At 40.0% G+C, this 26,756-nt stretch overlaps 2 protein-coding genes across 2 annotated transcripts; both read right to left on the bottom strand.

Moving 5' to 3' along the window:
• Positions 1-2,938: 2,938 nt before the first annotated feature.
• LOC122643435 (UDP-glycosyltransferase 91C1-like) lies at positions 2,939-4,358 on the bottom strand. The gene has a single exon (XM_043837057.1). The coding sequence runs from the start codon at positions 4,345-4,347 to the stop codon at positions 2,944-2,946; it is 1,404 nt and encodes a 467-aa protein (XP_043692992.1). The 5' UTR covers positions 4,348-4,358; the 3' UTR covers positions 2,939-2,943.
• A 20,433-nt stretch (positions 4,359-24,791) lies between these two features.
• LOC122668230 (transcription termination factor MTEF18, mitochondrial-like) lies at positions 24,792-26,676 on the bottom strand. The gene has a single exon (XM_043864823.1). The coding sequence runs from the start codon at positions 26,542-26,544 to the stop codon at positions 24,835-24,837; it is 1,710 nt and encodes a 569-aa protein (XP_043720758.1). The 5' UTR covers positions 26,545-26,676; the 3' UTR covers positions 24,792-24,834.
• Positions 26,677-26,756: the final 80 nt, after the last annotated feature.

Raw genomic sequence — 26,756 nt, 5'->3', positions numbered from 1 at the left:
CTAAGCCTTTGTTATTGTTCAATGGAAATTGAAAATCTTGTTGGTTCAGAGATCCTTATCCTTTCTGTATTTTTATACCTTGTAAGCAAAAATTGAAATCTTTTGCTCCAAGATAGATGAGTAGACACCAAGCCTTTTCTCCCTTGTATTAATTTCATGTGCATATACGTTTACTAGGCCAGAGAGGGCTGGTTCAAGGCCCTACTTTGTGTGTTACTTGTGTGGGGGTTAACCAAAGGGCTTTAGCAATATTCACATTAGTTTGGAAAGATGTTCACATTGGTGAATGTAATCCCTATTTAAAATTTTCAAACAGTTGATCTTACCTTATGTAGCATTAGGGTATTCGAATCAATCAAAGGGGTGGTTTAGGATTACCTGATAATCTACAAGCGTAGATTCAATCCAGAGACCACTCAAACTTGAAGAAATTTCCTTCCACAAGCAACTATTGCTTAGAACCAGTAGCAAAAACTCTCTCCTCACAGTCTAGGGTTCAAAACCTAATTACCAAAACCCAGAGAGAGAGAGAGAGAGAGAAAGAGGGAGAATATCCTATGATGGGGATCCCCTCCTCTCTCCCTTATAGCATGTGGTGTCCAATTTTCTTGCATCTCTCAAATTATCAAGTGGTGGGATCCTATTAAGTAATCCTACCAAGGCATCATTGTATGTGTGACTCTTTCTTTATTTCCTAAACAAAGATAATTGTAGATAAAGGGCACCTAAAAATGAGATAACATAAAAGCCCTAAAGAGATAGTTTTATGATTTAGTCCCTCTATTTTATAATATCGCATAGTGGATCTACGGACATGAAATTTATTACTTTCGCCACCTCAGTCAATCACATCATCATATACAAAGAATCTAGACCTTCAATTGGGCATAAAAGTAGTATCTAAAACTTTTAGGAAATAATTAATAATAAATAATAATATTAATTTTAAGGGAAAAAGAACGATGCTTGGTCGCGTGGATTCTGCGCTCAGACACAAGAGTACGCAAAATTATTGTGTGTGCCTCTTGAAATAAAAAATCACATGCATGTTGATGCCCCTGCGCATGCTCTCATTGGTCCCTGTGCTGGTGCAGGGGTTACGCAACCGTGCAACGATCTCTTACCCTAATTTTAAATTATTTTGTAAACTATTTATAAAATATACCACCATGCCCTAGAATTTCATCCTACAATGGTTTGATATATCTCCCTGATGTGGGAATCGATGGCATGCACGTGTATGAAATACAATCTGAACCAACCCTGGACATGAGGGAGAAGAGAAACGGAGATACCTCTTTTCAAGGAACCCTACTCTTAGATTCCCATTCTTATTAACGACTGGACATCTTCTCCCACGTTTGATGTGGGATTAAACTTCTCATATAAAAAAAGCCTCTCAAAAGCAACACCAAAACCAAAAATAAGTGGGAGGGAAAATCCACAAACCACAAAAAAGATATTTTGAAACTTCTTTTAATAGAACATTTTCCAATTAACACTTGTTTTTTGGGCCCTATGGGATTTTAACGGCCTTTCAGAATCAGCCTACAAACCCATGCGATGGAATACAAAACATCCTACCCCTGCAACCAGCCTTGGTCTTCTATCTTGGTTCTCAAACGGTTTCTAAAACTTGTAAATATGGTTAAGCATGCAGTCTTGATTGGCCTTGTCCTTCTATCTTGCAATTTTTTGAACGCTGTCTGAAACTTGTAAACTTGGCCAGGCATGCCGTGTTGAATGGCCTTGACCTTATACCTTGGAATTTCAAACACTTTTTGAAACTTGTAAATATGGCCAGTCGTGCAGCAGTCTTGGACCAGATTACCTGACTGGGAAAACTCGTGGCCAGAAATTTTATTTAGGCCCAACACATTCTACACACCGATTGAAGAACCCATTAATACAACGATGCAAAAAACAAGAATGGAAACCGCAAGCAAACAATCATACATTGCACACTAGGATTTACGTGATTCGATAAAATTGCCTACGTCCACAATGAGATGAGATCTGTTTCACTATTAATGGAGAATAGGGTTACAGCCGCTAGTCCTCACACCTCTCTCAGATTGCGTTACAGAGAAAGAACCCTCACTACAAATTTATAACGAAACCTTACACATAAATTTTACCGAAATACCTATCTAGCCCTAAAAATTTTTTGTCGGCGCTACCGCCTCTGAACCCCTGCATGGACCCACTAGTTCGTTGAGGCCTCGGCAGTATAGTAGATTAACACGAAAGGTAGGTCAATTCCTTTGGACTCTTAACGGCCCTTTGGAGGCCACTAAGAGGCCAGAGTTATTAGTTTTCACAGTGCAGCCTTGAGAGGTGGACTTAATGCGTCGGGGTGCTCTACTACTGAGCTGCCTGTACTGCTGTGTGCGCCCTACACACAGCAAGGCATGAAAAGACCGTCTTACCCCCGCTCGAGCGCTTTGCCCGAGCGGGAGTAAAGCGGTCTTTTTCTCCTTACTATGTGTGGGGCACATGGCAGTAAGGGCAGTTCGGAAGTAGAGGATCCGGATCCAGACTCGGTAGGATATGTAAACTAAAATTATCGAGATCTAACTAATTTAAAGCCGCCACTCGCTCCCATTGCTCCCACCTCTTAAGGGTGGTTTTGTTCATGGATGTATAGTTTTTCTCTTGTGGCTTTCCCCAGCCTTTCTTGTAAGGGGTCCCTTTAATTTATTGTGCTTGGTTGAATATATTGATTATTCAACACCCCCCCCCCCCCCCCCCTCCCCCTTCAAAAAAAAATCTCATTTACACTAAAAACTCGAAAATGGATCACAGATTTAGAATATTTCTATCAATGGTGGAAGCTAGAACAAACTGATAGAAGAAATGATCCAACTTACAACAAATTTTATTCTTTAATGGTAGGGCAATTAGATTCAAAATCAAAGACAATGGATATATAGGAGCTGAGGATCAATTTTGTGTTGCAATCCCATTCTTCAGATACTGAACAAACTCAATTATGTAGTGCCCTTGATGCAGGGTCGGATGGTTGACAACAGCAGCAGCAGCAGCAGCTTCTGCTGCTTTGAGGCCTATCTGGTTCCCTTCTTCTGAGACCATGGCTTGCCTCAGAGACACAGCAATGGCATGCCTAGTAAACAACCCATCTTCATTTTGTTCAACTTGGACAGCCAAACCCTTGTCCACCAACAACCTTGCATTGAAAATTTGATCATAAACCATGGGCATGACAATGAGACGATGAGCATAGAGGAGATTCTCTATGAAAGAACCCCAACCAGCATGGAACAAAGATCCTCCAATGGCAGGATTGGCCAGAATCTCCACTTGAGGAGCCCATCCCCTGCACACCAAACCTCGGCCGGCTGTGTTGTTTATGAAGCTTGGAGGTAAAATGTCCTCCTGTTCATCTGGTTTGATGATGAGTGACCATAAGAATGGCAGATTAGAAAGCTCTAATCCATAAGCTATCTCATGAACTTGATCTTTGCTTAATTTACATGTACTTCCAAACCCTACAAACACAACAGATTTGGGTTTTTGTTGATCAAGCCAATTAAATGTTTTAAGCCACTCCTCACCATAATCCCTTCCCCGTGGCTGATTCGGTGGAAATAACCACCCCACAGGAATAACTGGCTTCTGCAATATCTTGCTAAGTACTTCTAAATACTCACCTTCAATTTCCTTGCAACTACGAATGGCCACGACCTTGCAACTTTTTAGGATTTTACCCACTCGTTCACCCATCCCTCCATTGAAAAATAGATAATAATAGGCATTGGCTTCAGGGCCACGCCGGACTGCAACGGATGATGGAAAATTGACCCACGGAGGTGGTGATGTCAGAGATTCCGGCGACGGACGTACCTTCTTTAAGCCATCTCCCGTCATACACTCCGGTGGTCCGTTAAAGACCATGGTGGCGGCAGAGATGACAGAAAAGCAGAAAACAGGAATATGGAAATTGTCGGCAATTTCAATCGCCCAATTAGGAAAGATATCAACGCCTATCCAATTGGGTGATTCATTGGCGATGAATTGCTTAAAGGGATGACACAAGAGATCATACGCAGCCCTTAAGTCCTTCTCTTTATCTAAAGAAATGTCGAAGGTGGCCTCGGCACCCTCCGGCAAGGAACCGCCGACCAATACTGGCATCGGAAATGCTACCAAGTTTATGAAAGTAGATAGTTCTGATGGTAGTTTGGGGAGTCTTTGGATGTTTCTAGTGGTAGAAATTAAGGAGACACGGATTCCAGCTTTGGCTAAGGCAAGAGAGAGATGGAAGAATGGAACCAAGTGGCCAAGGCCTGCATATGGAACCAGAGCTACATGCAAATCTTTAGCCATTTTGATTTTTGAGAGGACTTAATTTCCACAGCGTAATTGGTTGCTTTTATTAATGGGGTGATACACACCCCCAGGCCCCAACACAAGGGATCACAAATTATTAATTCAGAGATAAGGCTTTCTCTAAAGATAAGGTAATCAATGGCCTACTTTTTTCGTGATACATTACACACCGACATTACTCTCTCCTGAGAGATCAAGCTTTTCTCTCTGTGAGATATATGGTTAATCTTCAGTAGTCAAGCGCTATACGTCCGGGCTTCATCAGGTTGTTTTTTGAGGTTATGATCATAAGGATGTACATGGATTGAATTCGGTCAGATAGTGGCATTATCATATATGTATTCGATTATAATTGAACAGATTCGGATAGTTTTCGGATAGTGATTTTTTTAATACAGATTCTCCTAAATGCATATGACGCTGATGAATACAAATTCTCCTAAATGCATATGACGCTGATGAATACAAATTTTTGACTATACATTGACATCTTAACCGTTTTGTTGATGACGGTTAGGGCTGAGACTTGAGAGTTCAATAACTACCCTTTCTTCTACTCTTCTTTTTTTAATTTTATTTATTTATAGGTCCTACTCTATTCTATTCTAAGGGGAGCGAAGGTGTGAACCAAGAGGATTGAACCCAAGACCTCCTGGTAGCAATGGGCTTTGATTTTCTTACTTTTTTACTTTTGATTTTATCTTGTATTTATTTTAATAGATATGTGATTCCCTGCATCACATTGCATAAAACAATATATATAAACCAATAGAAAACTTGAAAAAGAATCACATTATCTTAACTTATAAAATTATAAAAATAAGAAAACAAAATCCAATAAAATAACTTAATCGGATAGACAGACACATATATATATTTCAAACATTTTATTGACATTGGATTACTAAACGAATCGGATAATAATCAGGCAGATATGGGCATTATCATATTCGTATCCGATTAGTTTTCAGATAGATTTGGATTCTCCTAAACGGATACGAATGCGGCTCGAATATGGATTTTTGAATATCCGTTGACATCCTTATATGATCCTCTCTTTTTGATGTTTGTTTGCTGGTTTCCTCTTAAGCTTGTTTAAAGAAAATCAGGTTATTTTTTGAATTGTAATCTCTAGTGTAATCTGTTGCTGCCAAGATCCACAAGGTGAACCTGCACACCATCAAGAGACAGCGGAAGATCTAACCAGAGTGGGCTTTGGGGGACTCTCCGATGTCTAAGTCAGATCTCAGAGAAACAGCAGTTGCAGAGCTAAGACGTACAAAAAGAATAGTAGACCCACAATAAAATGGTTTCACCCCTTGTCTTCTAGTTATCGCGGTTGTATTTATGTTCCCCAAGAAGGAATGTATTAAGTCCACGTAAGCTTCAGGCCCAAGTGGTTCTGGGCTTATGTTTGGCATGCCTTTCTTTAGTAGAGACTCTAACCATCTTGCAAGTGGCGTCGTGGAGAATCTCAAGTTGAGTGGCCACATGGGATGATTCGGTCATTGTGAACTTGGTTAGGGGAATCTTAGCCTTAATGGCGTCCTCGTGCTCTTAAACCGATCACAAGTGGAGTTATTCACGCGATTTGAATCCTCTACTGCCGCCTGCCTGTCTTGCGCCGTGCTGCGTAGACACAGTAATGTGTGCAATTACCGCCTTACCCTTGCCCGAGCACCTTGCCCCAAGTGGGGGTAAGGCGATAATTGTGCGCCTTGCTGTGTTTGCATCGGACGGACAATCGGCAGTAGAGTGTCTGGATCGGTTTCAAGCTGAGACTCTTGACACGTGCTTTTTTTTTGGGGGGGGGAGGGGTAAAACTACATATAGCAATTTGGAGGAAAGATTTTAGCCACGCATAGGTAATTGGTAGGACTGAAATAAGAAATCCACCTACATATATATATATATATATATATATATATATATATATATATATATATATATATATATATTTTGGGTAAGAAAGCATTCTATTCAGAAACGGGAGTACACATGGTGTTCTAGAGAAGGTCTCCACCAAGCACGGAGTGGAATTAGGCCAAACCTTTGATCCCGTAGTGGCCTTTCGGGTTAAGGAATCCGCAACAATGTTGGATTCCCTAGAAATATGCAAGAAATGGCATTCAAGAAAGTAGGAGGAGAGGCACACAATATCTGATATAATGGGCTGAGAATCAAGAGGAGCCTGAGCTGATGTAGTGATGAGCTTCACCAGATCTTGACAATCAGATTCCACAACGACATAATCTTGGTAGTGGGCAATGGCTTCCAGCATGCCCACATGCATGGCCAGAGCCTCTCCTTCAAGAATTGACTGAATGTTGGAACTCTTGAACTTAGCCACAAGAGGCATTCCTCTATGATCTCTAATGATAACGCCAAGTCCAATACGGTTTTGGGTCTTCTTCCATGAGGCATCCACGTTAATTTTGACAAAGGGAGGCTGAGGGGGGGGTCCAATTCTCCACTCTATCACCTGTAGGAGCTGGCATATTTGGGGTGATTTGTTGCACAGAGAAGGAATCCCAAAATTCTTTATGAGCTCTAGACGGTTCTGTAATGACTCCTACTGGATCCCAGTTCTTTCTGGAAAATATGGAATCGTTTCTGGCTTTCCACAAGGTCCATGCCATAAAAGCGCAATAGCTCTTGGGCTCTCTGCTACCCTTTTCCCCCAACAAGTTGAACTCCCTCCATCCTTCGATCCATTCACCTATACTGACATACACTTTTTTTTTTGGTATAACCTATATTGACAGTCTGACATACACATGGGAGGTGCCCAAGGAGAGGAATGGGGGCAATTATCCCCCTTCATAATTATTTTTGGGTCAAGGATCACGATCACTAGTCGGCACAAACATGGTAAAGGGCTTGTTTTTTGGGGGCATTTTGGACCAAAGGTTACGTGTTTGAGGGTATTTTGGACGTACAATAGGGGCTGGAGTAATGATTCCAACTATGTTGTCTCTTCCAACCAAGAAAATGATTAACTGCATTGTGTGGCTAGAATTAAAAAGCACAAAACTTGATCAGATTTTTCCTACATCATAAGGCCTTGTATGTTTGATAGAAAAGTGGGCTGGGAATAAAGGGGTGGGACCTCTGTTAGTTAAAACGCGAGTAAAACGCCATCCCTTTTTTTAACGTTTAAAACGTGAACTGCCGAACTGATCTTAAAGAGTCGGTAAAAAACGTGAATGGCTGAAGAAGAAGTTCTAAATGTGTTTAAAATGCGTGTTCTGTATTTTTCAATTAAAAAAAAGGCACTTGCAAATAACCATTCCCAAAAGCCCATCGGTTCTTACCCACTTGTCAAAAATTGAAACTCCCTCCAATACCCCATCTTGACGGACCTTGTTGCATATAGGTTGTCATTGTTGGCAACCATGAGCAGAGCAGTGATGAGATGTCCAGTGTTGAGGCTATGACAGTGTCCAGTGGCTTAGGAAATTTTGTTTGGTAGCAGTTCAGAGCATTGCAAGCATGGAAGCAGTGATACAAAGTGTTTGGAGGTGTTTGGTGGGCTATGGATTCATTCTTGTGTCCTAATCCATAGGTCACTGCAGTTGTGGTATCTTCAGGGATTTTTTCAATGGATCCCGTGGCAGAATTTGGAGGAGCTTTAAACTGGAAAAAGTTAGTTCGTCGAGTCATCTTTCCATTGGTTCAAACGGTTTGTTACTCTGATGTCAGACGAGGGAATTATGAATTTTTTGGATGAGTGCGCAGAAAAGGAGCCAACCTGAAACATATTTGAACTCAAATCATGCTCTCGGGTTCAGTCTTTTTGTCTCAGGGGTTTAATTGCAAATCATTAAGAGTTATGTCTACAATGATATACAAAGATGAGGTCAAGGGCTTGATTGTAATTCAAAAAAATTGAAGAAATAAGACCGAATGAATTTAAGGGGTTTGTTTGCAAATACCAAAAAATGATGGAATCAGATTGGCAATTCAAAAATTGCTCGGTGCATAGTCTCCCACACTGTCTTGGGCTCAGCAGAGGTTTGTACTTCGGTGTAGCGTATTACATCTTAGAGTGTCTCAAAGATTCCAAAAGAAACCTTGTAGCTTGATGAAAACATTGAGCTCATTTTTGAGATTCCAATCTAAAGACAAAGGGGCAATCTACTTTTACCAGACAAGATGAATGGAGATCCCTTATTTGAGCTATGCATTCTCAAAAGTCAAAAAAGTGATTTGCTTTTTCAAAAAGCAACTTTATGGCTCATCTTTATGTGTAGCATGTGTGTGGCGCTCTTCATTTGAGATTCTAAATAGAGCTTTGTGATTTTACTACATTTAAAGCCTTTAATCATGGATTCAGATCTAAAAGCTAATTTTGCGCCGTACGAACAATGTGGTCAGACATCATGTTTATCTCAAATCCGATGGATATTAAATGACCGACTTGCTAGATCTTCATCCAATGGTCAGAATTGGTTTCTACCTGGTACATCCTATGGTCCAATAATTCCATGCATCAGCAGTTCACCATAGACATGTGAGGAAGATTCTATTTGGAATTTTTTGATTGGCCATATCTCAGCCATCCGATATCGGTTTGAGCTCCACCATATATCAAAATCTCCAGCTCAATGAGCTCTACAATTCTCCAACTCAAGAACAGAAAAAAGGAGAATGAAAAATAGAAAAACAGAGGAAAAAGGGGTAAGAATGGAGTTTTGGTCTTGAAAAATTGTGTGAAATGCATTGAGCTTTCTTCCTCTACCTTGTGTGAGTATTCTTGAATATACAATGAAGGCCGAACATGTGAGTAGAAGTTTTTGGAGGATTTATTGATGGCTTGAGTGAGTTTGTTGAAGAAGACAAGAAGAAAGGAGCTATTGTGGTCCCCTTATGGCAGTGCTTACTTGAAAGCTCAAATCTCTCCACAAATGACAGAGTTGATACTTCTAGTGGGCTCCAGCTGATCTCAGTAAAGCTCGAACCTCCTGTGTGAGGGTTGTAAGAATTTTCATCTCTCTTAATTTATTTATGCTTCATCCCTGTTAGTGATGTATGCTAGAAATAGGTGAATATTGTTGATAGATCTATTCTGGTTTGTGCTTACTTGTAGGGCATTGCTATAAGCCCAAAACCCTATTGATTTTATACTGTATTTAGTGGGTACTAAATACTGGGAGTGGGTGCTCTCAGGTAGTGGGTGCTATCTTGTACTTGCATTATTTGCCCTCTCAGTTCTATGCTGAGAAAAATTCGGTGTGGGTGCTCCCAGCTGTAGGTGCAGTAAAGTTGAGTATTGAGCAAATGCGAAGCCCATAGTGGCATTGCTTCGTGGATGTAGGCAATTTGCCAAACCACGTATATCTTGTGTTGTGCGTGTGGAATTGTATGTTTGTTCATTCTTGCATTTGAAGTGTGTGGGCTGCAGGATGGGTGTACACACTTGGTAGAGCCTTTGAGTCTGGCTAGGGTGTGTACACGACCTTGTGAGTTGTATTCAGTTTCTGCCAGTAACTATCAGTATCAGTGGGGAAGAAATTGAAAAAACTTCAATCACTAATTCACCCCCTCTCAATGACAGCCATCGAACAACAATTGGTATAGGAGCCTGGACTCAGTTACAGTCTCATCGGCATCTGAGTGATCAGGGTCAACATGGCTACAGGTGAAGAGAGTTCAAAAGACTCAGGGAAGGTTCCAATTTTTTATGGTACTGAATATGTTTTCTGGAAGAGAAGAATGCAGATATATGTTGGGTCTCTTGGGTATGATGTATGGCAGTCAGTAGTAAATGGATATACAAAACTAACCACTCCACTTATAGATAATGAGGCCAAGAAAGCTTTTGGAAACAATCTCAGAGCATTGAATGCTACAATGTCAGGGTTGAGTAAAGATGTCATGGTTAAAGTGATGGATTGCAATACAGCAAAAGAGGTCTGGGACAGGTTGAAAAGCATCTATGAAGGAGATGTCAAAATTAAAAAGGCTAAACTGTAAATTTTTAGAGCACAATTTGAGAGTCTTAAGATGACTGAAGAAGAAGACATTGATAGTTACATTGTTAGAGTTAATGAAGTTGTGAACTCCATCAAGGGAGTTGAAGAAATTATTGACAACTCTGTGGTATGTCAAAATATTCTTAGATCTATATTGCCTAGATATGATGTCAAAGTCTCAGCTATTGAAGAAGCCAAAGACTTGAATACAATAACACTTGATGAAGTACATGGCACACTGAAGACTTATGAGATGAGAACAAAAAAGCGCAAGTCAATTGACAAACAGACAGCATTCAAGGCAATGAAAAAATTAAAGTTGAAGGAGAAATCTGAGAGTGAAGAAGAGGAAGACAGTGATGATGATAATGAGGTCATAGCCCACTTCACCAGAAAGCTGAAAAAAGAGACAGGGAAGTATAAAAACAAACTTCCATTTAAGTGTTTCAACTCTGGTAAAATTGGATACTTTGCATCCAAATGTCCTCACAAGGGTAAAATAGAAAGTGATGATGATGAGGAGGATAAAAGGAGCAAAGTCAAAGGAAAGAAGAAATCTGTTTCCCATAAGACCAAAAAATTCAAGCCCAAGAAAAGAAGCTTTATCTCGAAGAAAAGCAGTGACACATCTGAGGAAGAATCTGAGAATGATTCAGATGATGTAGATGATCATGTCATGTTCATGGTGTCTGAAGAAAAAGAGTATGGTTCACCTAGAACAAGTACAACCTCAGAAGATAAAGAAGAATGAGAGGTGGATTTTGAAGCTGAGTTGAGATCTGCTCTCAAAGAGCTCAAAAAAGAAAGAAAGAAGGTTAAACAAGTTTCACAAAATCTTAAGGAACAAGAACAATTAGTTCTTCAGTGGAAAAAGCAAGCAGATGAATCAAAAAAAAATTCTAGAAGATCTTGAAGAGAAGATATCACAGAAAACTACGGAATGCCAAAGCTTGAATCAAAAAATCTATCTCTGAAGGCTAAATTGGAAGAAGAGTCCAATATCCTAGCTGAATATTCTAATTATCAGAAGAAGATTGATGCTCTCAAGGCAAAGGTAGCAGAGTTTGAGAATGACTCAAGTATACATGACATAGAAACATCTTCACAGGTGCATCCTAGTAGCAAGAAGCTTGATGAGATCCTTAGTTCTCAGAGATCAACTCATAACAAATTTGGTCTTGGATTTGTAGGAGAATCATCAAAGAATGCCAAAGGAACAGGAAAAGGCACAGCACAGAATCCCATTACTGTGAAAGACAAGAGAGTTAAGAAAAACCAAACTCCACCCCATAAGACTAACCATGTTAGACAACAAAAAATGGTATGGCCAGGTGGGAGAGTAGAGAACTTTGGTTATTACTATCCTTCTCAACAGAAAGCTTGAAAGGTTGTTGATCACAAGGCTCAGTACAAATGGCAAAGAAAGCCAATGAGACAAAGAAAGTTCTTTCAAGGTCATTGTTTTAAGTGTAATACTTTTGGACACAAAATTTCAAATTGTAAATTCAATCTTGGTCCACTAAACTTTGTTGACAGGAATCCTTTTGCACCCTTGATGGTTGTGATGGTTGAGTGCTACAGATGTAGCAATTATGGACATATTGTCAGGGATTGCAGAACTATATTCATAGAGATCATATAACAGAGATAGATAAGGCAATGTCAGAAGTGTTAAAACAACCAAGCCTAAGAAACAGATTCCAAGAGAGAAGCAACTGCAGAAACCTCAATTAAGAAACAGAGTTTGGGTTCAGAAGAGCAATGCAGAAAAGGGCCAGTTCTATGGTTGTACAAATAGCTTTCAGAGCTCAAGGGGACTCAACACCATGGATTCTTGATAGTGGCTGCTCAAGTCACATGACAGGAGACAAGAAGAGGTTTGAGAAGTTAGAGACCTATGCAGGTGGATTAGTGAAGTTTGGGAACAATGATGGTGCCAAAATAGTTGGAAAGGGTACCATTAGTCTCAACAATGGGAAGGTGCAATCCCAAGATGTGTTGTATGTGGAAGGGCTTAAACACAACTTACCCAGTATCAGTTAAATCTGTGATAGGGGACATGAAGTGGTGTTTAACAGCCAAGGTTGTGAAATTAGAAGAACAAGCATAGGGAAGTTGATGGCTACTGGAAAGAGAACTTCAGGGAATCTTTACACTTTGACAGAGACAGTTAAAGACACTTGTATGGTAAGCATGTAGGAAGAGACATGGTATGGCACAAGAGGCTTGGACACATTGGGTTTAACAGTCTTGGAAAAATTTCTTCAAAGAAGGCTGTTAGAGATATACCTATTTTGAAAAAGCCATTAAACCATATTTGTGGTTCTTGTCAGAAAGGAAAACAAACTAGAACATCTTTCAAGTCAAAAGAGTACCATACCAGTCAACCATTGGAGTTGGTACACATTGATATATGTGGTCCTATGAGGACTCAGAGCATCACAAAAGAGAGATATTTTATCTTATTTATTGATGACCACTCCAGGATGACATGGGCATATTTCTTGAAGCACAAATCAGAAGCACTAGAAGTATTCAAAGTCTTCAGAAAGCAAGTTGAGAAACAGACAGGAAAAGTGATTAAATGTCTAAGATCTGATAGAGGAGGTGAGTACACCTGAAAAAACTTCAAAGAATATTGTTATGAAAATGGCATCAGAAGACAGACCTCAGCTACAAGAACACCTAAGCAAAATAGTGTTGCAGAAAGGAAAAACAGGACTATTCAAGAGATGGCCAGGACCATTTTGATTGAAAATGACATGGGTAATAAATTTTGGAGAGAAACTGTACACACTGTAGTATATATTCACAACAGATGTATGTTGAGAGCTCATGAGAACAAAACTCCCTATGAGATTTGGTTTGGCAAAAAAGCTATAGCAAGACATTTCAAAGTCTTTGGTAGCAAGTGCTACATAAAAAATACAAATCAAGATTTGGGGAAGTTTGATGATAGAGCTGATGAGGGCATCTTTTTAGGCTACTCCACCACAAGTAAAGCCTACAGATGCTACAACAAAAGACTTGGCAAAATTGTGGAAAGTACAGATGTCAAGGTTGATGAGAAAATAAATTTCTCTACTAGCTCAGGAGTTGATCTTATTGAAGTTGAAGACCTTACTGAGGTGAGTGAAGCAGGTGAGGATAGGCAAGAAGGAAGAGATGAACATGGGAATGAACATGACAAGCCTGACACTGAGGCAGATGAGCAGGAAAGGCAAAGCAGAACTGTTAAGAATCATCCAAAAAATCAAATTATAGGTGATCCTAGTACAGGGATGAGAACCAGGAGTGGAGGTAGGCAAACTAGAAGAGTGTACTCCAACACCTACTCTCTTCTCTCACAAGTTGAGCAAAAAACTGTTGAGGAGGCAAGTAGAGATGAGAGTTGGATGAAGGCCATGAATGAAGAGCTTGACCAGATTGAAAGAAATCACACATGGGATTTGGTTCTTAGGTCAGTTGACAAAAATGTAATTGGCACAAAATGGGTTTTTAGAAACAAACTCAATGAAGATGGTCAAGTTGTAAGAAACAAGGCTAGACTTGTATGCAAGGGATATGCTCAAGTAGAAAGTATTGATTTTGAGGAGACTTTTGCTCCAGTGGCAAGACTTGAGGCAATCAGATTGTTTCTAGCACTAGCAGTTCACAAAGGCTTCAAGGTTTATCAAATGGATGTTAAGTCTGCTTTCTTGAATGGCACACTGGATGAGGAAGTTTACATAGAGAAACCGGATGGATTCCAACTTAGTGAAGATTCTACACTTGTCTGCAGGTTGAGGAAGGTTTTATATAGGCTGAAACAAGCTCCTAGAGCTTGGTATGCTAGATTGGACACCTATTTATGTCATTTGGGTTTCAAAAAGGGTATGGTGGACAGTAATTTATATGTGAAATTGACTGTAGATAGTTAGATTGTGGTAATTGTGTATGTAGATGACATCATTTTTGGTGGCCACAAGGATGAGATGTGTAGAGACTTTGCAGAGAAGATGCAGGCATAATTTGAAATGTCTATGTTGGGTGAACTCTCATTCTTTTTGGGGCTGCAGATTAGTCACAGCTAAAAGAAGGAATTTTTATCTATCAATCCAAATATGTGAGAGAAATGTTGAAAAGATTCACCATGGAAGACTGCAAACCTGTCAGTACACCCATGATGACTGGATGCAAGTTAACTAAAGATGATGCATCCCCATCAGTTAATCACACCACGGTCAATGATTGGAAGTCTCATGTACTTGATAGCTAGTAGACCTGATATTTTGCAAGCTGTGTGTATGGTTGCAAGATTTCAAGCTGGGCCCAAAGAAACTCATGTAGCAGCTGTGAAGAAAATTTTTAGGTACTTAAAAGGTACCAGTGACTATGGCCTATGGTATCCCAAAACCAAAAACTACACACTGTTAGCTTTTTCAGATGCAGACTGGGCAAGTGACGTGGATGACAGGAAAAGCACCAGTGGTGGTGCATTTTATTTGGGTGGTAGTTTAGTGGCTTGGCAAAGTAAAAAGCAAGATTTAGTCTCTCTTTCTACTGCAGAGGTTGAGTATATAGCAGCCACATCATGTTATACACAGGTGTTATAGATGCAATAGATGATGAAGGATCTAAGTGTTGAGGTTGATAGGCCTGTGGTGATTTATTGTGATAATACAAGCACTATCAACATCTCAAAAAATCCAGTCATGCACTCCAGAACAAAGCGCATTGCAATCAGATATCACTTCTTGAGAGAGAAGGTCACAGAAGGAGTATTGAGATTGGAGTTTATCCCCACAGCAGAACAGTCAGCAGATATCTTCACAAAATCATTACCCAAGGAGTAATTTGAGTTCCTCAGACAGAAGTTGGGAGTGGTTCTTATTCCCAGGCACTGAGGTGCAATGGGGCAGGGGAAACATGCTTATTGTAGATGATTTGCTCCCATTATGGGCTTAGGGGGAGTCCTTGTACATCCCTTTGTACTTATTGTCAAAGGGGCAGAGAGAGTCCTCATCACTGTATGGGGAGAATTCTTGTCCTTAGTAGGGGGAGAAAATGCAGGTTTTGCAAGCAAGGGGAGTTTGAGTATATGTTGTGTATGATTGTAGATGCAGGCACACAGTTGATGAGAAGGTTGCCAACAACTCCAAAGGGGGAGATTGTTGCATATAGGTTGTCATTGTTGGCAACCAAGAGCAGAGCAGTGATGAGATGGCCAGTCTTGAGGCTATGGCAGTGTCCAGTGGCTTAGGAAATTTTGTTTGGTAGCAGTTCAGAGCATTGCAAGCATGGATAGCAGTGATACAAAGTGTTTGGAGGTGTTTGGTGGCCTATGGATTCATTCTTGTGTCCTAATTCATAGGTCGCTGCAGCTGTGGTATCTTCAGGGATTTTTTCAGTGGGTCCTGTGGCAGAATTTGGAAGAGCTTTGAACTGAAAAAAGTTAGTTCATCGAGTCATCTTTCCATCGGTTCAAACGGTTTGTTACTCCGATGTCAGACGAGGGAGTTATGAATTTTTTTGTATGGGTGCGTAAAAAAGGAGCCAACCTGAAACATATATGAACTCAAATCGTGCTCTCGGGTTCAGTCTTTTTGTCTTAGGGGTTTAATTACAAATCATTAAGAGTTATGTCTAAAATGGAATACAAAGATGAGGTTAAGGGCTTGATTGCAATTCAAAAAAATTGAAGAAATAAGACTGAATGAATTTAAGGGGTTTGTCTGCAAATACTAAAAAATGATGGAATTAGATTGGCAATTCAAAAATTGCTCTGTGCACAGTCTCCCACACTGTCTTGGGCTCAGTAGAGGTTTGTACTTCGGTGTAGCGCATTACATTGTAGTGTGTCTCAAAGATTCCAAAAGAAACCTTGTGGCTTGATGAAAAGATTGAGCTCATTTTTGAGATTCCAATCTAAAGACAAAGGGGCAATCTACTTTTACCAGATAAGATGAATGGAGATCCCTTATTTGAGTTGTACATTTTCAAAAGTCAAAAAGGTTATTTGCTTTTTCAAAAAACAACTTTATGGCTCGTCTTCATGTGTAGCATGTGTATGGTGCTCTTCATTTGAGATTCTAAATAGAGGCTTGTGATTTTACTACATTTAAAGCCTTTAATCATGGATTCATATCTAAAGGCTAATTTTGCGCCGTACGAACAATGTGGTCAGACATCATGTTTATCTCAAATCCGACGGATATTAAATTACCGACCTGCTAGATCTTCATCCAATGTTTAGAATTGGTTTCTACCTGGTACACCCTATGGTCCAATAATTCCATGCATCAACAGTTCACCATAGACATGCAAGGAAGATTCCATTTGGAATTTTTTGATTGGCCCAACTTTGATTGGCCATATCTCAGCCATCCGATATTGGTTTGAGCTTCACCATATATCAAAATCTTCAGCTCAACGAGCTCTACAATTCTGCAACTCAAGAACAGAAAAAAGGAGAATGAAAAATAGAAAAAATAGAGAGAAAAGGGGGAAGAATGGAGTTTTGGTCTTGAAAAATTGTGTGAAATGCATTGAGCTTTCTTTCTCTACCTTGTGTGAGTAGGGGTGTCAATAAAGCCCGGCTGGCCCGAACCCGCCCGAACCCGCCCTGAGCCCGGCCCGGGCCCGACCCTGATTTTTTGACCCTGAGGGCGGGTTTGGGTTTAGTTATAGTCTGACCCTGGCAGGGTCGGGTCGGGTCAGGGTTTAGATCCTCGGCCTAGCCCGGCCCGGCCCGACCCGACCCTGTATTAATTATAGGTATATAATATTACATATATATATATATATATTATATACTTAATATAAGTATTTTCTTGACAAAAAAAAAAAACAGAAGAGAATTGTACAGAGATAACTACTAGCTTTGTCATCATCATGAAGTGGGAACCCATAAAAAGAGTAGATCATCTACTATTTTGATCAGGACCATAAAAAGAGTCACTGACATGATTGTTATTTAGTTGTAGCCCTTATAAGCTTCCAGGCCTATTGAGGGGACACAGCATACAATCAGAGAGAGAGTTTATACACACGCCATTTTTTTCAACATATTTATTAGTTGTCCCATAGGTTGAGATCCTATGTTACAAAAACATGTTCTAATGAGACACGTGGACGGTGCCATAAATCAAGACCAACCCGACCCGGCCCGACCCTGGCAGGGTCGGGTCAGGGTTGAGAGTTTCTTGACCCTGACAGGGTCGGGTCAGGGTCAGGGTCAGGGTTAAGGCCTCTAGGGTCGGGTCAGGGTTTAGGCAGGCCCGGCCCAACCCGACCCATTGACACCCCTATGTGTGAGTGTTCTTGAATATACAATGAAGGCAGAACATGTAAGTAGAAGTTCTTGGAGGATATTATTGATGGCTTGAGTGAGTTTGTTGAAGAAGACAAGAAGAAAAGAGCTATTGTGGTCCCCTCATGGCAGTGCTTACTTGAAAGCTCAAATCTCTCCACAAAGGACAGAGTTGATACTTCTAGTGGGCTCCAGCTGATCTTAGTAAAGCTCGGTCCTCCTGTGTGAGGGTTGTAAGCATTCTCATCTCTCTTAATTTATTTATGCTTCATCCCTGTTAGTGATGTATGCTAGAAATAGGTGAAAATTGTTGATAGACCTATTTTGGTTTGTGCTTGCTTGTAGGGCATTGCTATAAGCCCAAAACCCTATTGATTTTGTACTATATTTAGTGGGTGCTAAATACTGGGAGTGGGTGCTCTCAGGTAGTGGGTGCTATTTTGTACTGGCATTATTTGCCCTCTCAGTTCTATGTTGAGAAAAATTGGGTGTGGGTGCTCGCAGCTGTAGGTGCAACAAAGTTGAGTATTGAACAAATACGAAGCTAATAGTGGCATTGCTCCGTGGATGTAGACAATTTTTCGAACCACGTATATCTTGTGTTGTGCGTGTGGAATTGTGTGTTTGTTCGTTCTTGCATTTGAAGTGTGTGGGCTGCAGGATGGGTGTACACACTTGGTAGAGCCTTTGAGTTTGGCTGGGGTGTGTACATGACCTTGTGAGTTGTATTCAGTTTTTGCCAGTAACTATTAGTATCAGTGGGGAAGAAATTGAAAAAATTTCAATAACTAATTCACCCCCCTCTTAGTGACAACCATCGAACAACAGACCTAACTCCTCAGTTCTCGGACTTCCTCCCAAAAACACTTTCAAAAACCCTAACGTCTCTCCAAATCCAATTTGGATCCTCTGCTACCGCCTGCTCCTGCGGCCGGCGTGCAGCCTCACACAGGCATGGGCGAAATGACCGCCCTACCCACTGCCTAAGCACCCTACCTGGGTGGGCACAGGTCATTTTGCCCCTGCCTATGCGAGGCTGCACGTCAGCCGCATGGGCATGCGGCAGTAGAGGATCACGATCCCTACAAGTCTCCTTCACTCTCAACGGCAAAGCAACCTATGGAGCTCGAACGTCGAAGGGGGGCTAGCAGCCGGGAACCTGCAGCGCTCGAAGGTATGTTCCGATTGCTGCTCCTGCACTCTTGCTGCTCCACTCTAAGTTCTCTCTGCCCTCTTTCACTCCCAACGACACTTGAATGGCTTGAATGTGCTTGATATATGTTCATTCTTGTTTGCAACTGTTACCCACCACACATTTGTTACCATCATAAGCTTGGTTGTTAGATTTGTTTGATTACTTACCCTATTCTTGGGTCTTCTTGACCCTCTTCCATGGCTATCAATTAGTTTCAGAATCAGAATCAACCTCCAAAATGGGGGGGGGGGGGGGGAATTCATACAAATAAAATTAAAGGGTTTTTGAGAGATTTTCAAACTTTGGTTTTAGATTGTCCATTTCAAAACGGAATCAGTGGCACCTGATTCTGATTCTGATTCAAGGTTAGGAGGTTTGAAAAAAGATGTCTTTGGAGTTTGGAATCTGCATATTTGTTTGTGAGACTTTTGGATATAGTTTTTATTTTAAAAGATTATTTTGATTGTATAGTTTTGTTTTGTTTTGTTCTCTGCTTTGGATTTATTTTCATTGGGGAATGGGGTGGGGAACTTGAATGGAGTTCTCTGCCTTTATGGAGTCTCACAGGTTTAATTGAGTTAATTCCTGAGTAGACTACATGCAAATAAATATCCTAGTCACTTCTTCTGAAGTTGGCTAGAGATGTACTCCTAAATTTAACTGACCCTCTTAAGCCTAATTGTGACAATTTCAAGTCCAAGCTTGATGCTTTGTATATTCCTCTCTTTAGCTTAATATATTTCTTTTTAACATCAAAAAACCAAAAAAAAGTCCAAGCTTGTGCATTGGTGAGAGATTGTATACCCATTATGTTAGGCTATCAACTTCTGCTTTTTCCACACAGATGAAATGGAATCCACACTTTTCCAACAACAAGGGTTAATATATATTTGGCAGAATGTTCTCTGTGCTACAGCGCAGGCTGCGTCCAGGCACATGGGCCGGGTGGTCATTGCGCCCACCCCCATGTGCCTGGGCGCAGCCTGCACTGCAGCACAGAGAACAGCACCCGAATATATTTATATGATTCTTTCTACCTTCCAAAAATCACAAATTTAACCACGTCTGTTTCAGCATGAATGGATACATCACCACCACCAACCAATATGAGAACCTCATGAACATCCATAACTGATACTCTTGATGCAATTTACAATTATTTCCTGCAATCTACAGTAGTCACCCCTTCAAACTTGTTTTGAACTACATTAAATAATCCCATTTTGTGGAAATAGATGCAAATAATACTGTACTGAATGATGAGAGAAGAAAGGGACGAGTAGGGTTATACACTTATACGTATATTTGGCCATATTATTTCTGTTTTCTCTCCTCGATCATCTGTGCCTCTACTTGTAAGTAGCTTTAGTGGAGGGCCAGTTTCAAGGAGCTGGTTACCATGAAACTAGCTTCACTTTTGTGGGATTCACTAAAGCATGGTTTGGCACTGTTATGCGGATCACAAGGAACTTTCATAAGTTAGGGGCTAACATGGCCTTGACATCTATAAGAAGCCCACCATGAGCAAGGATACCAAAAACAGAACTAAAACCTTCCCAACCTTCCCTACCAAAAGAAAAGGTAACAATTCTAACAAGAGAAACCATGCATGGAGTGGATCCAAGTTGATTAGATAACCTTTTCTTATGCAAAAAAAAGGCCAGAACCTTATGAAATTTCAAAAGAAAGAAGAAACAAATAAAAAGAGGGAAAATGTTCTCTGAGCTGCTAGTGAAGGTTAAGCTAGCACCCTCTCTCTCTATGTCTTTCTTTCTTATATGAAATGACCTTGATTAGTGACTATTCTCTGTCTTTACTCTCTACTTTTTTTTCTTTGTTCTGCATTAGATTCGTAGAAAACCCATGAGGTTCCTTATCTGGGTATTCTACAGAAGAGGCTCTGTTTGCTAAATTATGTGTTCTGCTCCTGCATTTATCAACTATAGACTCTAAAGATTAACATCTAAATAAATAAACCACCAGGAAGTTAAATACAGAAGGAGAGAAAACATGCTCATCTGCTCTTATTTTATTCACATTTGTTTATGACCTTTAATCCTTTTTTGTTTTCTGATTACTCAGCTATTAGATTTCCTCTTTTTTTTATTTTTTGGTTTCCTGTATGAATAAACTATTTTATTAGAAAAGAGGAGAAACAAGGAAGATCACACATTATCTAATGGAGAACAATAAAACACCTAGTTTATGCGACAGATCAATCAATTCAATGAAATCAACAATAATAAAGGAGCAACAACGAATGGAACGAATATTAGGTGAGGCTAGAACCCATAACCTTAGAGATCTTTATATTAGGTGAAATCCTCTAGTGATATAACGATGAAATGACAATCAAACAAAGTCTAAGTATGGAACGTGAAAAAGAAGAAGAAGAAGAAAAGGAAAGAGATGACAGCAGTGGGGAAACCTAGGGTTTTTTTTTTCCACTCATTGAAATCGATTTATTCTATTTAGATTTAAATCAGAAAAATACAAATGATCTATACCTGATTAGAGCAGAGTTGTTCAACTTATCTTGCTCAGAGCAGCTTCCGAGCTTCTCAAAGACAGAAATAAAGCTGCTAAGATTTTTGATATTTCAATCCAGAGAACATGACTTGATTTTACTTCCAATTTTGGTCGGGAAATAAAAAATGCAATATCTATTTGCATGGGAAATTTATTCTCCATGTAAAATAGATGTCACTGAAGACCAATTAAAAAAATTCCCCTTATGAAATAAATTTCACTTTACCTCGAAAATTTGCATTCCCTGACAACCAAACAAAACTTAAGGTTTGAATAATGGGGCTGGTCTCTTCCCTAGCCACACCTTGTACTCTTGAGTGGGATAGGGAAGAAGAGACAAGTCCAGGAAATTGATTCGAGATCACCAGCATCTCTTTTTATGGCTAAAAGTAAGCAATGAAATAAAATCTAATTGTACACCTTAATCATGTTTTCAAATCTTAGATTGATCCTGAAAGTTTAATGTCTGGCAAATAAAACTTTAAAAGAATCTGATTTTCTAAAGCTTCAGAACTTGGAAAGTATTTTTCTAACTGAAAAAAGGAATACGACTGAGCAGCTATGAACTTCACAGTTTTTCTGATCATTTTAAAGTTTACCATTTCACTGATGACTTTTCTCATGAAAGGGTGGGCGTTCACGCTCCACACTACTACCAACTGTGCTAGGTAGTTGTTCTCGTGATTTATTATTGTTCAAGTAACATGATCTTATTATTTTGTTTGGGGGGGGGGGGGGGGAAGTTGGGGGTACGAGATTAGCTAAACCAAGCTTGCTGCCAAGGATGCAATATCTGGAATTGCAAGAAAGTATCCATGGGTTGGATTTTTTAAGTATTAAGAGGAAACGATTACATAATGTACAGAATTATCAAAAGTAGGTATCCCCTTCAATAAAGCCTTAACAGCTCACCCCTTAATCCACTTAACAACATTATGACAAGAATATACACAAGAACAACTAGCCCTAAACAATTCCATCAAAAAAAAAAAAAAAAAAAAAACAACTAGCCCTAAACAAGCAAAAAATCTGCCAAAAGATATAAAACAATTCCCATGGCCAAACAGTAGATTTCGGAACCAGCACCATAGCCTGCAAAACCTTAGAATTAGTCCAAAATTCAGCAATCTGCTACTCCCTATTAGCTGCCTTTGTTAGTCCCTGAAGGAGACCGTGAGCCTCTGCTTCAACTTCATGGTCTGTCACAACAGAACCCGTACCTATCAAAACAAAATGGTCTTGGAACAGAACCCCATACGCCCAACCTGCTTTGTTCAAGATGTCATTAGTAGTTCCTGCGCATATCAAAATGGGATAGTTCAAATTGGGTGTTAATTGGTTAGATCTTATAGCATGAAAGATTTGATCTTTCTCTAAATTTCATTCCACTTGAAGGTATCAGAAAGCTCCCCTAGGGCTCAAATCCTAAGCTAACCTTTCTCTAGGCCACTTTCTCAGTATGACTTGTATCTATAATGCTGTAACTACTAACTAGATCAACTCTGCATGCATTTTATAGTTGGTTGGCTGAAAGATATGTGACCTGTCCAATACAACTTGTTTCTGGTCCAGCAGCTACTGCTTGCAGTGAAATCAATAATCTAATTATCAGTGGCAACCGTGTAGCTACTTCTACCTCATCTGTTATAAGACCATCATGGAGGTGAAGGATCTTGTTGATTGGTAAAGCCTCAAGATTGTCACCCTAGAGGGCTGAGGCATGAGTTTGAATCCTGCCTTCATCAGTTCATCCTCCTCACAACCCCCATGTTACTGAACATGCTGACCAAAAATTGGCTAGAACTTGATGACTTGCTCTTCTGACGCTACCAAGGGGCCTCTAGTAGACAGTGGTACCCTTTTTCTGTTGGTTGGCAAAAGGTTTAAACCTCATTGATCAAGTCTCTCCAGCAAAGGTGACTGCTCAAGCTTTGAGAATATTAATAAAGAGTGACTGTACATGCAATCAGTGGAAAGACTTGTTCAGGCTCTTCTGTTTTAGGTAAAACCCATGTAGAAGGAAATTTTCAGGTTATGTGAAAAACTATTGATGCGCTTGTATGGACATCCAAGTGGTTGCATCCAACAAGACACTCTCTGATGTAAAAAACCATGGTTCTGTCTCGAACAGCAAACTAACCAACTAAAAGTATTGATGATTCTGAGAGTATAAAAGCGTCTGCAAGTTGAACATTTTATTTATTTATTTTTTTGGATAAGTGTCTGAAAGGTGAACTTGGTCTGTTGGGAAGTAATGTCTTGGAGTTCCTATGGGTGTAGCTTGACAGACTACTGTCAGGATCCTCTACGGATTCCTTATCTCATGGAAGAAAGCATGCTGATTGGCTCTATGTGATTATTTCTTTATTTTCCCAAATCCCCTAATACCCAAGTTAAATACACCAATGTGAGGGTGTTCTGGATGTTTCTGTGAGTATACATCTGTGCAATGTTCAGTATCGATTGCAATGGATGTAGTTCCATCAATACAAACATCGTTGAGAAGCTAGACCCTCAACTCTGCTTAAGTGCTTATATAACAATTGTAAACAACATACTGATTGGAAATTGTAGTTGACAAGGATAACATGCAAAGAGAAGGGAGTGAAGGGACATACATCTCTAATCAAACTCATTTACAAAAAAAGAATGCCTGTTTTGAGCATGAAAATCTTTTAAATGACTGTAGCAGATCAGAGATAAATGTGGCTGCAAGAACCAGTAAGACATAATTCTTTTTGAACCAATGTTGCATTGATGCCCTGAGATCATTTTGAGGTTTCTCAGTGACAGATCAATAAAAATTCTACAAATGCAGAGCTAGCAATTGTAAACAACATAGTGATTGGAAATTGTAGTTGAGAAGGATAACATGCAAAGAGAAGGGACATACTAATCAAACTCATTTACACATAAAGAATGCCTATTTTGAGCATGAAAGTCTATTAAATGAATGTAGCAGATCAGACGTAAATGTGGCTGCAGTGGGGCTGCAAGAACCAGTGAGACCTAATTCTTCATGAATCAATGTTGCATTGATGTCCTGAGACCATTTTGAGGTTTCTCAGTGACAGATCAATAGAAATTCTACAAGTGCAGAGCTAGCATGAAGCTAGAATCAATAAACAATCAATTGGTACAGGACTCTTAGCCTTCCCCCCATCCAAAAAAAGGAAAAAAAGTGACTCATGAAGTACAAGCATACCTCTTGGATCGTCCAGATAATTGAATGTGGGGAATCACGGATTGTTACACAAATCTGACTAAGCGTGTATACTTCAAGTAAGCCTATTTTGTCTTGATCCAGAAGTTCTTTGGAAATATACCATGTAACCTTCACCCTGTAATGGTTCTAAACGACCCTAACTGAGACTCCTAAAGAAAGTGTTGGTTCTCATACAAAGTTTAGTATATGGAATCATTGGAAAAATAAGCTAAAAAACGAGTCTGCAGTTAATCAACGATGAACTGCAAATAGTCTGGGATTGCATAATCTATGTCTCTTGATCACTGTCAGATGTTTTTTCAGAAGAAAAACACTCCAAGAACTGTTTTGGAGCAGCTGGGTGAACTTTGTGAAGACGAGCAAGGAAATTCTTTTCAGAAGTAGCGACCATGCTTGCAACTGAATAGTCACTTTCAGCCAAACCCTTATCTGTAAGCCACATATAGAATCTAATTCTAGGCTTGATCCTGTTCTCTAAATCGAAGCACAGGTAAGATGGGAAAACATCAAGGTATTCTAGAGAGCTCCCACAGTCCTTGCAGAGGAAGGTGACCTTCTGTTCAAGCATGTCTGGATTCTGGTTGAGGATACTAGGCCTCGAGCTAACCATCTTACAGAGATTGGAGAATTTAATACCTAGTTGCAGAAGGCATTCAAACCTCTCCTGCAATTCGAAGCTTGAGCCATGCAATGAAGAAAAGGCCTTCATGGTGGAAACATTCTCCCCAAATCCAATTCCAAGTAAGAAGTCCAACTTCCCTATCATGTATCTGTGATTCCGAGCAGATTGAATTCTCTCCAAGTGATGTTTAAACTCATTATCCAAATAGGTATCAGGACTACTAAAAACAAAATTAGTTAACAGGTGGTGTTCCCCATTCATGATCTTTTTGAAGAACCACTGGTGAAGATCCATTGCTCTCATCACATGAGGCAAATTACCCAACTTGTTCCTGCCCAAAGCATAAGGGTACTGGTGAGAAACAGAATTCAGTTGCTCTTCGCTCAGTCCAATATATTTCAGAAAATCTAAAACTGAAATCATAGGGCTCTCCAAGTCATAATTCAGAATCTCGGGGTACTGGAGAAGCAACAAAGCCACATCAGCTTTCTTTACACCAAATCTACAAAAGTATTCCACCTTTTGCACCAGAAACTCTTCTGAGTACTGAAGAAAAACGTCCTGTCCCATGCCAAACAGTTCTCCCATCTTCCCCTTCTCACATCCCAGATCATAGAAAACCCTAATTTTTCTGCAAATCTCATACCATGAATCCGCATTCCACTCTACATGGCTCGCCAAACCAAAATTAAAACAAGCCCTTCTCAAATCATCAAATAACGCATCAATTTGCCCAACCAATTCATCGTTCCCATTCAGTACGAAAGGGAAAGCCAAACATATACCAGCCACAGAAACATTATCAAACCCAAACTCTCTCAAACGATTAAGCCTAGCAATCAAAGCACCTGGGGTCTCACCAAAAATTGAAAAAATTTCCTCCTTGTACAGATGTCCTAGCCTGTTCCATGGGAATCCAAAAGCAGAAAGCACATGAGCTACCTTCAAAATATTCCCGTCTTCGGATAGGAAGAATTCATGGCGCGACAAGAAACCGTTAATTTCGGAAGGAGGTATACCGATACTCTCGAAGAAGAACTCAATTTCGTTGATGGGATGGTAGCTGAGGAACTTCTGGAAATTCCTGAAGAAGTTGGAGGTCGAGAATTCAACCCTTGAAATGAGATCAGAAAGGGAAACCACGGAATTCTTACTTATGTGCTCAGCATGGGTGAAGGATAAGGATCTGGTGGTATGAAGATACTCAGTTAGAGCTTGCTGGGCTTGTTGGATAGCTCGAGCTCGATACTTGAATGGGATTTTCCGAAGCTTTGGGAACTCAGAGAGCGTAATTGAAGAACTGAAATGCCGCGAGATGAAGCTGCAGAGCGAGACAGAGATGGGAACGAAACGCATAATGATAATGAGTTTCAGTAGCGTTTAAGTCTGAGGGTTCTCAAGGAACCGAGTAGGAGCTCTCATGGAGTTCTGGGCTTCTGGCAAGAACACATCCTGAGATGCTCGAGCTTCGAACTGCCACATTGAAATTCCATCTGCAATGGTAGATTGGATTCGTAAGGACAAAAGGGTAAGGAAAGGTACAAGTAAGGGCATATTTGTAATTTAAA

The sequence above is a fragment of the Telopea speciosissima genome, chromosome 1 (assembly GCF_018873765.1).
Source record: "Telopea speciosissima isolate NSW1024214 ecotype Mountain lineage chromosome 1, Tspe_v1, whole genome shotgun sequence".
Lineage (NCBI taxonomy): Eukaryota > Viridiplantae > Streptophyta > Magnoliopsida > Proteales > Proteaceae > Telopea > Telopea speciosissima.
This window is presented reverse-complemented; position numbering and strand designations above follow the sequence as displayed.